At 49.9% G+C, this 12,224-nt stretch overlaps 1 protein-coding gene and 1 pseudogene across 1 annotated transcript in view; both read right to left on the reverse strand.

Annotated features, from left to right (window-relative positions):
* Positions 1-1,097: 1,097 nt before the first annotated feature.
* Positions 1,098-6,436, reverse strand: LOC149442008 (uncharacterized; annotated as a pseudogene).
* Positions 6,437-12,119: 5,683 nt separating this feature from the next.
* LOC149442009 (ALK tyrosine kinase receptor-like) overlaps positions 12,120-12,224 on the reverse strand; it is a 407,251-nt gene continuing 407,146 nt past the window's right edge. Inside the window, exon 4 of the mRNA XM_089656637.1 lies at positions 12,120-12,224. This exon is cut by the window's right edge and continues 95 nt beyond it. Within this exon, the coding sequence (XP_089512763.1) occupies positions 12,120-12,224 (105 nt within the window).

Here is a 12,224-nt window from a genome sequence, read left to right on the forward strand (position 1 = left end):
AATACATAAGAGGGGATATGATCTCCATGTATAATACATAAGGGGGATATGATCTCCATGTATAATACATAAGGGGGGATATGATCTCCATGTATAATTGTCCCCCCTATTGTACAGCGCTGAGCAAACCCTTTGGCGCTATATAAACTCGTAGTAATAATAATAATAATAATAATATAATACATAAGGGGGGATATGATCTCCATGTATAATACATAAGGGGGGATATGATCTCCATGTATAATACATCAGTGGTTCATATAGTGAACTCGGTGTAGAGGTCACCCTGAGGTCATCACAGAGGACAAGGGGGCGCTCTTTACATCTGGAGGAAAAGAAATGTAATCTCCAAACACGGAAAGGTTTCTTCACAGTAAGAGCTGTGAGAATGTGGAATAGACTCCCCCAGAGTTGGTTGTGCCCAGCTCAGTGGATTGCTGTAGGAAAGTCCTGGATTCTTTCTTGGATACACAGAATATAACTGGATATAACATTTATAGGTAAAGTTGATCCAGGGAATATCCGATTGCCTCTCGGGGGATCAGGAAGGAATTTTTTCCCCAGCAGGAGCAAATTGGATTGTGCTTTGCTAGGGTTTTGCCTTCCTCTGGATATACTATGGGTGTAGGATTATAACTTTTTTTTTTTGTTAATGGTTGAACTGGATGGACTAACTATGTAACTATGTAATGGCCATTGGTGGTCACCTCCATATTAATGGCCATGGTGGGGAGAGGGCAACTCCATGTTAATGGCCATTGGGGGTCACCTCCATATTAATTGCCATGGTGAGGGACTGTATATTAACGGCCATGGGGGGGAGGCGGCAACTCCATGTTAATGGCCATGGGTGGTCACCTCCATATTAATGGTCAATGGGGGGTCACCTCCATATTAATGGCCATGGTGGGGGACTCTATATTAACAAATTCCCACAAACATGCTCCAACATCTTGAGGAAAGTCTTTCCAGAAGGGTGAAGGTTGTTGTAACTACAAAACTGGACAACTCCATATTAATGACCATGAAGGGGGGGATCTGTTTTATTGGTCATGGGGCAGCGGAGCGGGCAACTTTATTTTAATGGTTTTTGGGGGTCAACTCCATATTAATGGCCATGGTGGGGGACTCTATATTAATGGCCATGGGGGGGAGAGGGCAACTCCATGTTAATGGCAATTGGGGGGTCACCATCATATTAATAGCCATAGGGGGTCACCTCCGTATTAATGGCCATAGGGGGTCACCTCCATATTAATGGCCATGGGGGGGGGCTCTATATTATCGGCCATGGGGGGGAGAGGGCAACTCCATGTTAATGGCCATTGGGGGGTCACCTCCATATTAATGGCCATGGTGGGGGGCTCTATATTATCGGCCATGGGGGGGAGAGGGCAACTCCATGTTAATGGCCATTGGGGGGTCACCTCCATATTAATGGCCATGGTGGGGGACTCTATATTAACGGCCATGGAGGGGAGAGGGCAACTCCATGTTAATGGCCATTGGGGGGCCACTTCCATATTAATGGCCATGGTGGGGGACTCTATATTAACGGCCATGGGGGGGGAGAGGGCAACTCCATGTTAATGGGCATTGGGGGTCACCACCATATTAATGGCCATGGTGAGGGGCTCTATATTAACGGCCATGGGGGGGAGATGGTAACTCCATGTTAATGGCCATTGGGAGGTCACCATCATATTAATGGCCATGGGGGGGGTCACCTCCATATTAATGGCCATGGGGGGGTCACCTCCATATTAATGGACATGGGGGGTCACCTCCATATTAATGGCCATGGGGGGGGTCACGTCCATATTAATGGCCATGGTTTTGGAATGGGTTGTCTTCATATACAGCAGGTGTGATGGTCAGGTGGTCACGAACATTTGGCCATATAGTGTGTCTCCTTTAACTCATCGGGACTAAAAAGCTTTTATTATTGTTGCAATTAAAGTGGCCATTAAAATAATTTATCTGCCGTGTTTTCATACGATAAGCCAATATCAAGCTTTGCTTTAGATTAAGTGGAAGTAATTTCCCGTGACAAGTTAATAAAACAGAAAATGGATATCAAAAATAAGGGAAAAAAACACTTAGAAATTCCATTATCTTTTCTAATTAAAGTTCTGTCAATAGAAAATGATGTGTACTCTTAAATACTCTTCAGAGAGATGTCATATTATCAATTCCATTTTCAGATCAAGCTTAGATCATCTCATTCCCCCCCCCCCCCCACCCCCGGGGTCACAAATTAGTGGAATGGCCGGCTTCTACAGAGTCAGGTAACATGACTGAGGTATTGCTGATGTGCGGCTGCCATGACACCTCACCATAACCCATAAACCTACATCTTAATAACAGACACCAAACGCTTACAGTGAAGGAAATGTGTATTTGCTCCCCTCTGATAGTGAACGTTCGCCCCTCACACAGAAATGATCGGTCTAACAATGGAATGTTCGCCCCTCACACAGAAATGATCGGTCTAACAATGGAATGTTCGGTGTAACACTGAGAGACAGAATACAACAACAAATTCAGCAGAAATGCGTCTAACAAATGATGACTGATCTGCATGTTCATGAGGGAAAGAAGGATTTGATCCCCTATCATTCAGCAGGATTTCTGGCTCCCAGGTGTCTCTCATACAGGTAACAAGCTGAGATTAGAAGCAGTCTCTTAAAGGGAGTGCTGCTAATCTCATTGTGTTACCTGTATAAAAGACACCTGTCCACAGGAGCCATCAAACCATCAGATTCCAAACTCTCCACCATGGCAAAGACCAAAGAGCTGTCCAAGGATGTCAGGGACAAGATGGTAGACCTACACAAGGCTGGACTGGGCTACCAAACTATGGCCAAGCAGCTTGGTGAGAAGGTGACAACAGTTGGTGCAATCATTCACAAATGGAAGAAACACAAAACAAGTGTCAGTCTCCCTAGGTCTGGTGCACCGTGCAAGATCTCACCTCGTGGAGTGTCAATGATCATGAGAACAGTGAGGAATCATCCCAGAACTACACGTGAGGATCTTGTCAATGATCTCCAGGCAGCTGGGACCACAGTCACCAAGAAAACAATTGGTAACACACTACGCCGACAAGGACTGAAATCCTGCAGTGCCCGCAAGGTCCCTCTGCTCAAGAAAGCCCATGTCCAGGCCCGTCTGAAGTCTGCCACTGAACATCTGAATGATGCAGAGGAGGACTGGTGGGAAGTGTTGTGGTCAGAGGAGACCAAAATCCAGCTCTTTGGCATCAACTCAACTCGTCGTGTTTGGAGGAGGAGGAATGCTGCCTATGACCCCAAGAACACCATCCCAACTGTGAAACATGGTGGGGGAAACATTCTGCTATGGGGGTGTTTTTCTACTAAGGGGACAGGACAACTGCACCGCATCAAAGGGACGATGGACGGGGCAATGTACCCTCAAATCTTGGGTGAGAACCTTCTTCCCATAAAGGATGTAAAAGCAATCATTTCTCCTTCTCTCTGGCTGCATTCCTGCAGCCATTGAGAAATACTGTGAGAGCTGTGATTGGTCACAGCTTGTCACATGGTACAAGGCTGTTGTGAATGGTCCTGTACCATGTGATCTCTGTGATCATTCACAGATTTCACACGTAGTAAGCAATGATGTCAGAAGTGACATCTTGCTTACTACTCTGCATTTGATCACTGATTGGCCAATCAGTGATCACATGATCAGGACCTCACACAGAGGTCCCGTCCGACGATCGGTGTCCGGAGGACACAGCGGGTATCGGATCATGGTGCTGCGCACTCCCTGGGAGCACGCACAAGCAGGGGGCGGGGAGGCCGTTTATAAACATCCACTCGCCCCTCCACTGCCACCGTCCGGCCGTTTATATACATGGGCCGGACGGAAAGTGGTTAAAATAGCCATGTGATCACCAAGCCGGTGCTGACAATACGTTCACGAGGCTTTGTTCGTATGTAAACTATGGCCTACCTACAAAAATTGGGACCTCCCCGGTATTCTGCTACAGTCTACAATGGGGGTCTCCAAACTGTCCAAACGAAGGGCCACTATACTGTCCTTCAGACTTCAGAGCCAGTGAGGACAGACCTGGTCCAGGCCCCAGCATCAGTGAGAAGAAACATGGCCTCGGGGTTGGTCAGTAGGAGGAGGTGCCCCACCATTGGTATTTTTGGAAGAATAGCCCACCACCATTGGTTTCATGGGACCCATTGTTGGGCTCAGTTGGAGGAATAGTGCCCCAAGGGCCGGATAAAGGGTAGCAAAGGGGCCACATCTGGCCCTCGGGCCGCAGTTTGCAGACCCCTGGTCTACAATATTGTATAATAAACATATTATTATTATACGGGATTTATATGGCGCCAACAGTGTGCGAGGCGCTGTACAAAATGAAGGTAGGCGGTACAATTACAATACATTTCAGTACAGAAGGAATCGGAGGGCCTGGTTCATGGAGCTTACAATCTAAAGGAAGGGGGAGGTGGTACCAGGGGCGGACTGGCAACTCATGGGGCCCTCGGGCAATAGGGGATCATGGGGCTCCTATGTCCCCGCCCCCACTCAAACCACACCTAAAAAAGCCTATGAAAGGTACTAGAGGCATCTCATGGGGCCCCTTACTGACCCTGGGCCCTCGGGCAGTGCCCGTGTTTCCGAATGGTCAGTCCACCCCTGGTCCGGACCCGTCACCCGACTCACTCTGCCACCATGCTAAATGACAGGTGAGCTACTTCTTGGTCGGGATCTGAGATTGCCTTCTCCTCCGCTCCCACACTGTCACTGGACGGTGATCCTCTCACGGGCCCCCTACTGACCCCGGGCCCTTGGGCAATGCCCGAATGGTCAGTCCGCCCCTGGGTGGTACAAAAGGTGATGATCTGATGGAGGTGACCCAAGTACAGTTCTTAGGTGGAGGCGGGGTAGGCTTTCCCGTATAAGTGAGTTTTCAAAGATCGCCTGAAGGCTGGGCGGACATACTACGGTAGGGAGCTCCAGAGGGTGAGAGAGGCTCTGGAGAAGTCCTGGAGACGAGTGTGGGAGGAGGTGACAAGGGAGCTAGAGAGTGAGATGTCTTGGGAGGAGGCTATTTGGACGGATGAGGTTGGTGATGTAGCTAGGGGCGGTGTTGTGGGTGGCTTACATGTAGCGCTACCCCCGTAGGAGCTGCTGAGGTTCGTGGGCCCCCTATTTACCTGCACAGCCAGGCAACAGGCATTTTCCACACTTGCATCCAAAGTCAGTCATGAGCAGGGGCGGACTGACCATTTGGAAACTCGGGCGCTGCCCGAGGGCCCATGGTCAGTAGGGACCCCATGAGATGCCCCTGGTACCTTTTTCATAGGCTTTTTTGAGTTTGGGCAAGGACACAGGGGCCCCATGATCCCCTATTGCCTGGGGGCCCCATGAGTTGTCAGTCCGCCCCTGGTCATGAGTTTGGTTTTTGTTGTTTTATTGAGGGGTAACAAGCTGGATGGGGTCTGGGGGTACATGGGATGCCCAATGGAACCGAAACAACTTGGAGGACAACTTGAAGGCAAAATCGGCGTAAACCGGAGTCACACTGGTGTGAACGGTTCCGTAGGCATGGGTAGGGTGCGACTTGTCATGTGACTTTGATCTGTGAAATCGCATGACAAGCCGCACCGGTGTGAACGGGGGGCTAAATGACGGGGCCCACGTGAAGCGAACGCCAGAGTTGGTGGCCATTCAGTGCAGTCGGGTCGGATACTTTACTGCCCCCCCCGGAAAACAGTTGATATAAACGTGTAGAGCGCAGGGGCGGACTGACCATTTGGAAACTCGAGCACTACCTGAGGGCCCCGGGGTCAGTAGGGGGCCCCATGAGATGCCCCTGGTGCTTTTTTGAGTTTGGGCAAGGACACAAGGGCCCCATGATCTCCTATTGCCCGGGGGCCCATGAGTTGTCAGTCCGCCCCTGGGAGCAAATGCTGAATGCTGCCGAGCCGCCATCTCTGCGACTTCCATTCCGGTCTCCTCTAATATCATTTCTGGATGTTGGAGGAAATCCATCCTCCCGTCTCCTCCTGCGGAATGGACTCTGGACGGGGCGCACATTATAAATCCCCCGATCGCCCGTTTTTCCGTCACTCCCTCGTTGAGCCGCAGATGGGATCCAGGTCGTCTCGATTAGAATATTTCTGCGTCTCGTATTCCACCACAAAATACATTTGCTGTGATTTGTGGGCCGCGCCGCGCCAAACTGATTGCCGGAGGCGGACGCCGTAAATCCGCTACCTTGGTGGGGATACGTCAGAAGTATATATTTTTACTGGATTTCACATTAAAAATTACAGCGAGCGATAAACCGCCATTTACTGCGCGACTAAATAAACAGCTCGTTACGTCGTAATTCAGATCCCGATTCCGCGCCGTAAACTACGCCGAGACGGCGAGGAAAGATGGCCGCCATTCCCTGCTGATTGCCTGTAGAGTGTGTGGAGACGTCGGGATATTTCACTGAGGGGGGGGAGGGGGGACCACTTACAGGGTGAGACTGATAGACAGGGCGGGGCTAGACTATTGTGTGCCATGGGCAGGACCAGCTACTTGCACCCCCCCCAAAATAAAACTGCACCTCTAGTCCCACAAATCCCCCCCAAATCCCCCGTCCTGCGCAAATCCCCCTAAATGCCTCCTACTAGCGTCCTCCAAACTACCCTTCTCAGCACAAATCCATCATCCTCACCAAATCCCCCCCCCTCCCCAATTTCATCTCCTAACATAAATCCCCTTCCCCCCATATTCCCCCTTCTAGCAAAAGCCCCTCCCCCAACCCCCCCTCCCAGCACAAATCCCCCTCCTAGCACAAATCCCCCCCAATCCCCCCTCCCAGCACAAATCCCTCCTCCTATCGTCCTCCAAACTACCCTTCTCAGCACAAATCCCCCCCCCCTCCCCACCGAATCCCCCCCCTCTTCCCCAATTTCATCTCCTAACACAAATCCTCTTTCCCCCATAATCCCCCTCTGCTAGCACAAGCCTCCCCAATCCCCCTCTCCTAGAACAAATCCCCCCTGTTAGCACAACCCCCCCAAATCCCCCCTCTTCTAGCACAAGCCCCCATCCCCCCTCCCAGCACAAATCCCCCCTCCCAGCACAAATCCCCCCAATCCCCCTCCCAGCACAACCCCCCCATCCCCCCTCCCAGCACAAATACCCCCTCCTAGCACAAGTCCCCCCCAATCCCCCCTCCTAGCACAAATCCCCCCAATCCCCCCTCCCAGCACAAATCCCCCCTCCTAGCAGAAGTCCCCCCCAATCCCCCCTCCTAGCACAAATCCCTCCCCCCCAATCCCCCTCTCCTAGAACACATCCCCCAACCTAGCATAACCCCCCCCCCCCCCCCCTTAGCACATCCCTCCCTGTCCCCCCTCTAGCACAATTCCCTCCCCCCAATACCCCTTTCTTAGTACAAATCCCCCCAATCCCCCCTCCTAGATCAATTCCCCCCCAGCCCCCTTCCTAGCACAAATCCCCCCAATCCTCCCTCTTAGCAGAACCCCCCAATCCCCCCTCCTAGCTCAATTCCCCCCCAGCCCCCCTCCTAGCACAAATCCCCACAATCCTCCCTCTTAGCACAACCCCCCAATCCCCCCTCCTAGCACAATTCCCCCCCAGCCCTCCTCTTAGCACAACCCCCTGAATCCCCCCTCTTAGCACAAATCCCCCCCCATCCCTCTTCCTAGCACAATTCCCCCCCCAATCCTCCCTCTTAGCACAACTCCCCCAATTCCCCCTCCCAGAACCAATCCTCTTCCTTCAATCCCCCCACCCAGGACACATTTCCCCAAATCCCTCTTCTAACTAAAACCCCTCCCAGCATAAAACCCCTCCCACCTTATCCTAACCCCCCCCCCCCACCACCACCACCACCAAAAAAAAACCTAATTTATGAAAAAAAATGTAATATATAGTTTACTGGATGTAATTTCATCTCTCGGCAGCGGGGAGTCGAGGAATGGATCGAACACTGAGCATGGCGGTGTCATCATGGAGGATCGCTTCACTGCCAGGGAGGAGAGCACAGCCTGCACCTCCACCTCTCCTGTCATTTCTCCTGTGCAGGATCCAGGCTGCTCTCCCCTTGTCCCAGCCGTGGGGGAGGGGGAAGGAACTCACTGCCCTGGCACAGGGTCCATGGGGGGGCACAACTGATATCTTGGGGGGGGGGCTGTAGCCCCCCAGCACCCCCCTAGATCCGGCCATGTAGGTACACCAGCGGCCGTGGCTGCGCCCTGGTCCACCTAATGGTAGAGCCGGCCCTGCTACAAACAAGACTCAATACTGCAGAACTGACAGTCCGAGTTGCATCATTCAAGGCCAACTGTAGAGCCGGTGACTGGAGGAGGGTAACAAAACCCCGATGTGGTGGCTGCATATTTACCTGGTGATCCTGCAATGGTGGTATCACTAGAACATAAAAATGTCCCTGAGTTGGTGGTGTCACTGAAAGGAGAAATCTCCCGTGCATCAGTGGTGTCACTGGAAGGAAAAAATGTCCGCATTTCGATGGTGTCATTGAAAAGAAAAGACGTATCTGTGTTGGTGATGTTCTTAGAAGGAATAATATCCCTGCGTCGGTGGTGTCACTGAAAGGAAAAATGTCCATGAGTCGGTAGTGTCACTGACTGGCAAAACTAATCTGAATCAGTGATTTCACTGAAAGGTAAAATTTCCCCCGTGTCAGTGGTGTCACTGAAAGGAAGAATGTACCTGCATCAGTTGTGTCACTGGAGAAAATTATTTCCCTGAGTCAGTGGTGTCACTGAAAGGAAGAATGTATCTGAATAGGTGGTGTCACTGCAAGGAAAACATGTTCCTGAGGCAATGGTGTCACTAAAAGAAATGTCCCTGAGTTGGTGGCGTTACTGGAAGGCAAAATTAATCTGAATTGGTGGTGTTGCTGAAAGTAAAAATGTCCCTGAGTTGGTGGTGTCACTGAAAGGAAAAATGTCCCTGAGTTGGTGGTGTCACTGAAGGGAAAAATATCCCACAGTCGGTGGTGTCACTGGAAGGAAAAATATCCCAGAGTCGGTGGTGTCAATTAAAAAAATATCCCTGCGTCGGTGGTGTCACTGGAAGGAAAAATAGCCCTGAGTCCGTGGTGCAATTAAAAGAATAAAAATGTCTGAGTCTGTGGTGTCACTAGAAAGAAAAAAATGTCCCTGTGTCAGTGATGTCACTGGAAGGAAAAAATCCCAATGGTGTAATTGTAAAAAAAGTCCCTGAGCTAGTGGTGTCACTAAAAGGGCAACTATTTCTGAGCATGTGGTGTCATTGGAAGGAAAAAATGTCCCTGTGTCTGTGGTGTCACTGAAAGGAAACATTTCCGAGTCAGTGGTGTCACTGAAAGGAAGAATGTATCTGAATTGGTGGTGTCACTGAAAGGAAAACATGTCCCTGAGCCAATGGTGTCACTGAAAAAAATGTCTGCAAATCCATGGTGTCACTGAAAGGAAAAATGTCCCAGTCAGTGGTGTCAATAAAAAATATGTCCTTGAGTTGGTTGTGTCACTGGAAGGAAAAATAGCCCTGAGTCTCTGGTGTCATTAAAAGAATAAAAATGTCTCTGTGTCTGTGGTGCCACTGAAAGGAAAGAATTTCCTGAGCCAATGGTGTCACTGTAAAAAAAAATGTCACTGAGTCCGTGGTATTACTGAAAGGCAAAATGAATCTGCATTGGTGGTTTCACTGGAAGTAAAAATGTTCCTGAGTCTGTGGTGTCAATGAAAGGAAACATTTCTGAGTCGGTGGTGTCACTGAAAGGAAGAATGTATCTGAATTGGTGGTTTCACTGAAAGGAAAACATGTCCCTAAGTTGGGGGTGTCATTGGAAGGAAAAATATCCCGTGTTAGTGGTGTCACTGAAATGAAAAATGTCCTTGAGTTGCAGGAGAGCCCTATGAGACTAGTAGGGATCGCAGTCCTTCACACATCAATCCTTTCACATGTATGACACCAACTGTGCCAGGAAAAGCGAACAACACGGTGTGATAAATCCGTTTAGCCAAGGACCCGACATGCGTGGTGACGTCACAGCCAGAGCCTCACCCTACGCGTTTCGTCCTCTTAATGAATAATTGAGAACTTTTTGTTGAGTTCAGACAGCGCCACCTGTGGCAGGAAAACACGCAGCACAACGGACCGAACAACCGCAACAAATTCTATACAGACGGCTCCAAGAACATCATCGGCCTCTCAGACTGACTGAAGATCGATGCGATTTTGGTGAACCGAACAAATCGTCACCTTACCAGGGAACGCTGCGCTGTGTCCGGAGGAACCTTCAGGCTCCAGTCACAGCCGAGACATTCGTCCCGGGGAGCTGCAGGAGAAATAATCGATTATTCTGGTTAAAGGCGGCTCACATCTCCACTCCGAGTCACCTGGAGCCGAACGCCTGAACATCGAACTTCTGCAGCTTTTATGTGTCACTCAAATCGAGCAGATCGCATTTCCACAGAAATTCATAGAAATGAGCAATTTCTGCTCAAATGAAAAAATGTAAACAAAATAGATCCCCAGCAACAATAAACCCCCTGCAGCAATATAGCCCCCAGCAACAATAGATACCCCAGCAACAATACACCCCCCAGCCACAATAGATACCCCAGCAACAATAGACCCCCCAACAACAATAGATACCCCAGCAACAATAGATACCACAGCAACAATAGACCCCCTGCAGCAATAGAGCCCCCAGCAACAATAAATACCCCATCAACAATAGAACCCCCAGCAACAATAGACCCCCTGCAGCAATGGAGCCCCCAGCAGCAATAGATACCCCAGCAGCAATAGAGCCCCCAGCAACAATAGAGCCCCCAGCAACAATAGACCCCCAGCAACAATAGATACCCCAGCAGCAATAGAGCCCCCAGCAACAATAGAGCCCCCAGCAACAATAGACCCCCAGCAACAATAGATACCCCAGCAGCAATAGAGCCCCCAGCAACAATAGACCCCCAGCAACAATAGATACCCCAGCAACAACAGACCCCCAGCAACAATAGACCCCCCCCACCATCATAAGACCCCCAGAAACAACAGACCTCCCCAGCAACAATAGATCCCCAGTAACAATAGATCCCCAGCAGCAATAGATCCCCAACAACAATAAAGCCCCAGCAACAATAGATCCCTAACAACAATAGATCCCCAGCAACAATAAAGCCCCAGCAACAATAGAACCCCAACAACAATAGATCCCCAGCAACAATAAAGCCCCAGCAACAATAGAACCCCAACAACAATAGATCCCCAGCAACAATAAAGCCCCAGCAACAATAGATCCCCCGCAAAAATAGATCCCCAGCAACAATAGATATACAGCAACAATAGATCCCCAGCAACAATAGGCCCCAGTACCCCTCACCATTACATACATTGAGCACTGGAGGTCACGGAACTACGTTCCCCCCGCGTTCCGTCTAGAGGGCTTCAGTGCTTTATCACTGACATGGGAAATGTAGAAGGGTGCAGGCCCCTCCCCCAGTCACCATGAACTCCGCCTTCCTGATCCCGCCAGTATTAGGGAATACATAGGAAGGTGGATTACATTTACTGGTTTTACACTTTTTTTTTTTTTTTTTACATTTCTTCAGTGACTTCCTGGTTTCTGGCCTAGGCCGAAATGATGTCATGCTTCCAAGGAATCTTCATAGGGGGAGGGGCTTTCTCAGCTAAGCACACCCTGCTGCCTACATGCCTGAACTAAGGGCAGATGGATTCCAGGAAGTAACCGCTACATGAATCACCTGCCCTTACTCAAGATGGCCGCAGCTAGAAATGCCAGGGAGGCGTTCTTCAAAGTGATTTCTCAAAAAAATAACACGGATGGATGGATTGCTTTGAATATTAAAAATGAATTACACATCGTTTTCAGTCTGTGGTGCTCAGATACAATCCGGATCGACTTTAAAGAGTAACTCCACTTTTATTCAAGAAAAAAAGGAGGAGGGATTTCAGGGAAGTGAAGGGGACTCTGCGATGGGGGGGGTGGCAAAAATAAAACTGGCGGGGATTAGAACCCTCCTGTACCGTATCCACTATAAAAGAAAAATAGTAAGTAGCAGCGCCGGCCGAATAATAACTCACCGACTTTTCTCCAGTGTTGGCGAAGCTTCAGCAACAGAGATCGGCACGTTTTCCGGCTGGAGACGGAGGATATATCTCCCGGTCTTCTGCAGGAACACGGC

This window comes from Staurois parvus, unplaced genomic scaffold, assembly GCF_062004578.1.
Source record: "Staurois parvus isolate SC_StPar_1 unplaced genomic scaffold, SC_StPar_1.0 ptg000923l, whole genome shotgun sequence".
In the NCBI taxonomy this organism is placed as follows: domain Eukaryota; kingdom Metazoa; phylum Chordata; class Amphibia; order Anura; family Ranidae; genus Staurois; species Staurois parvus.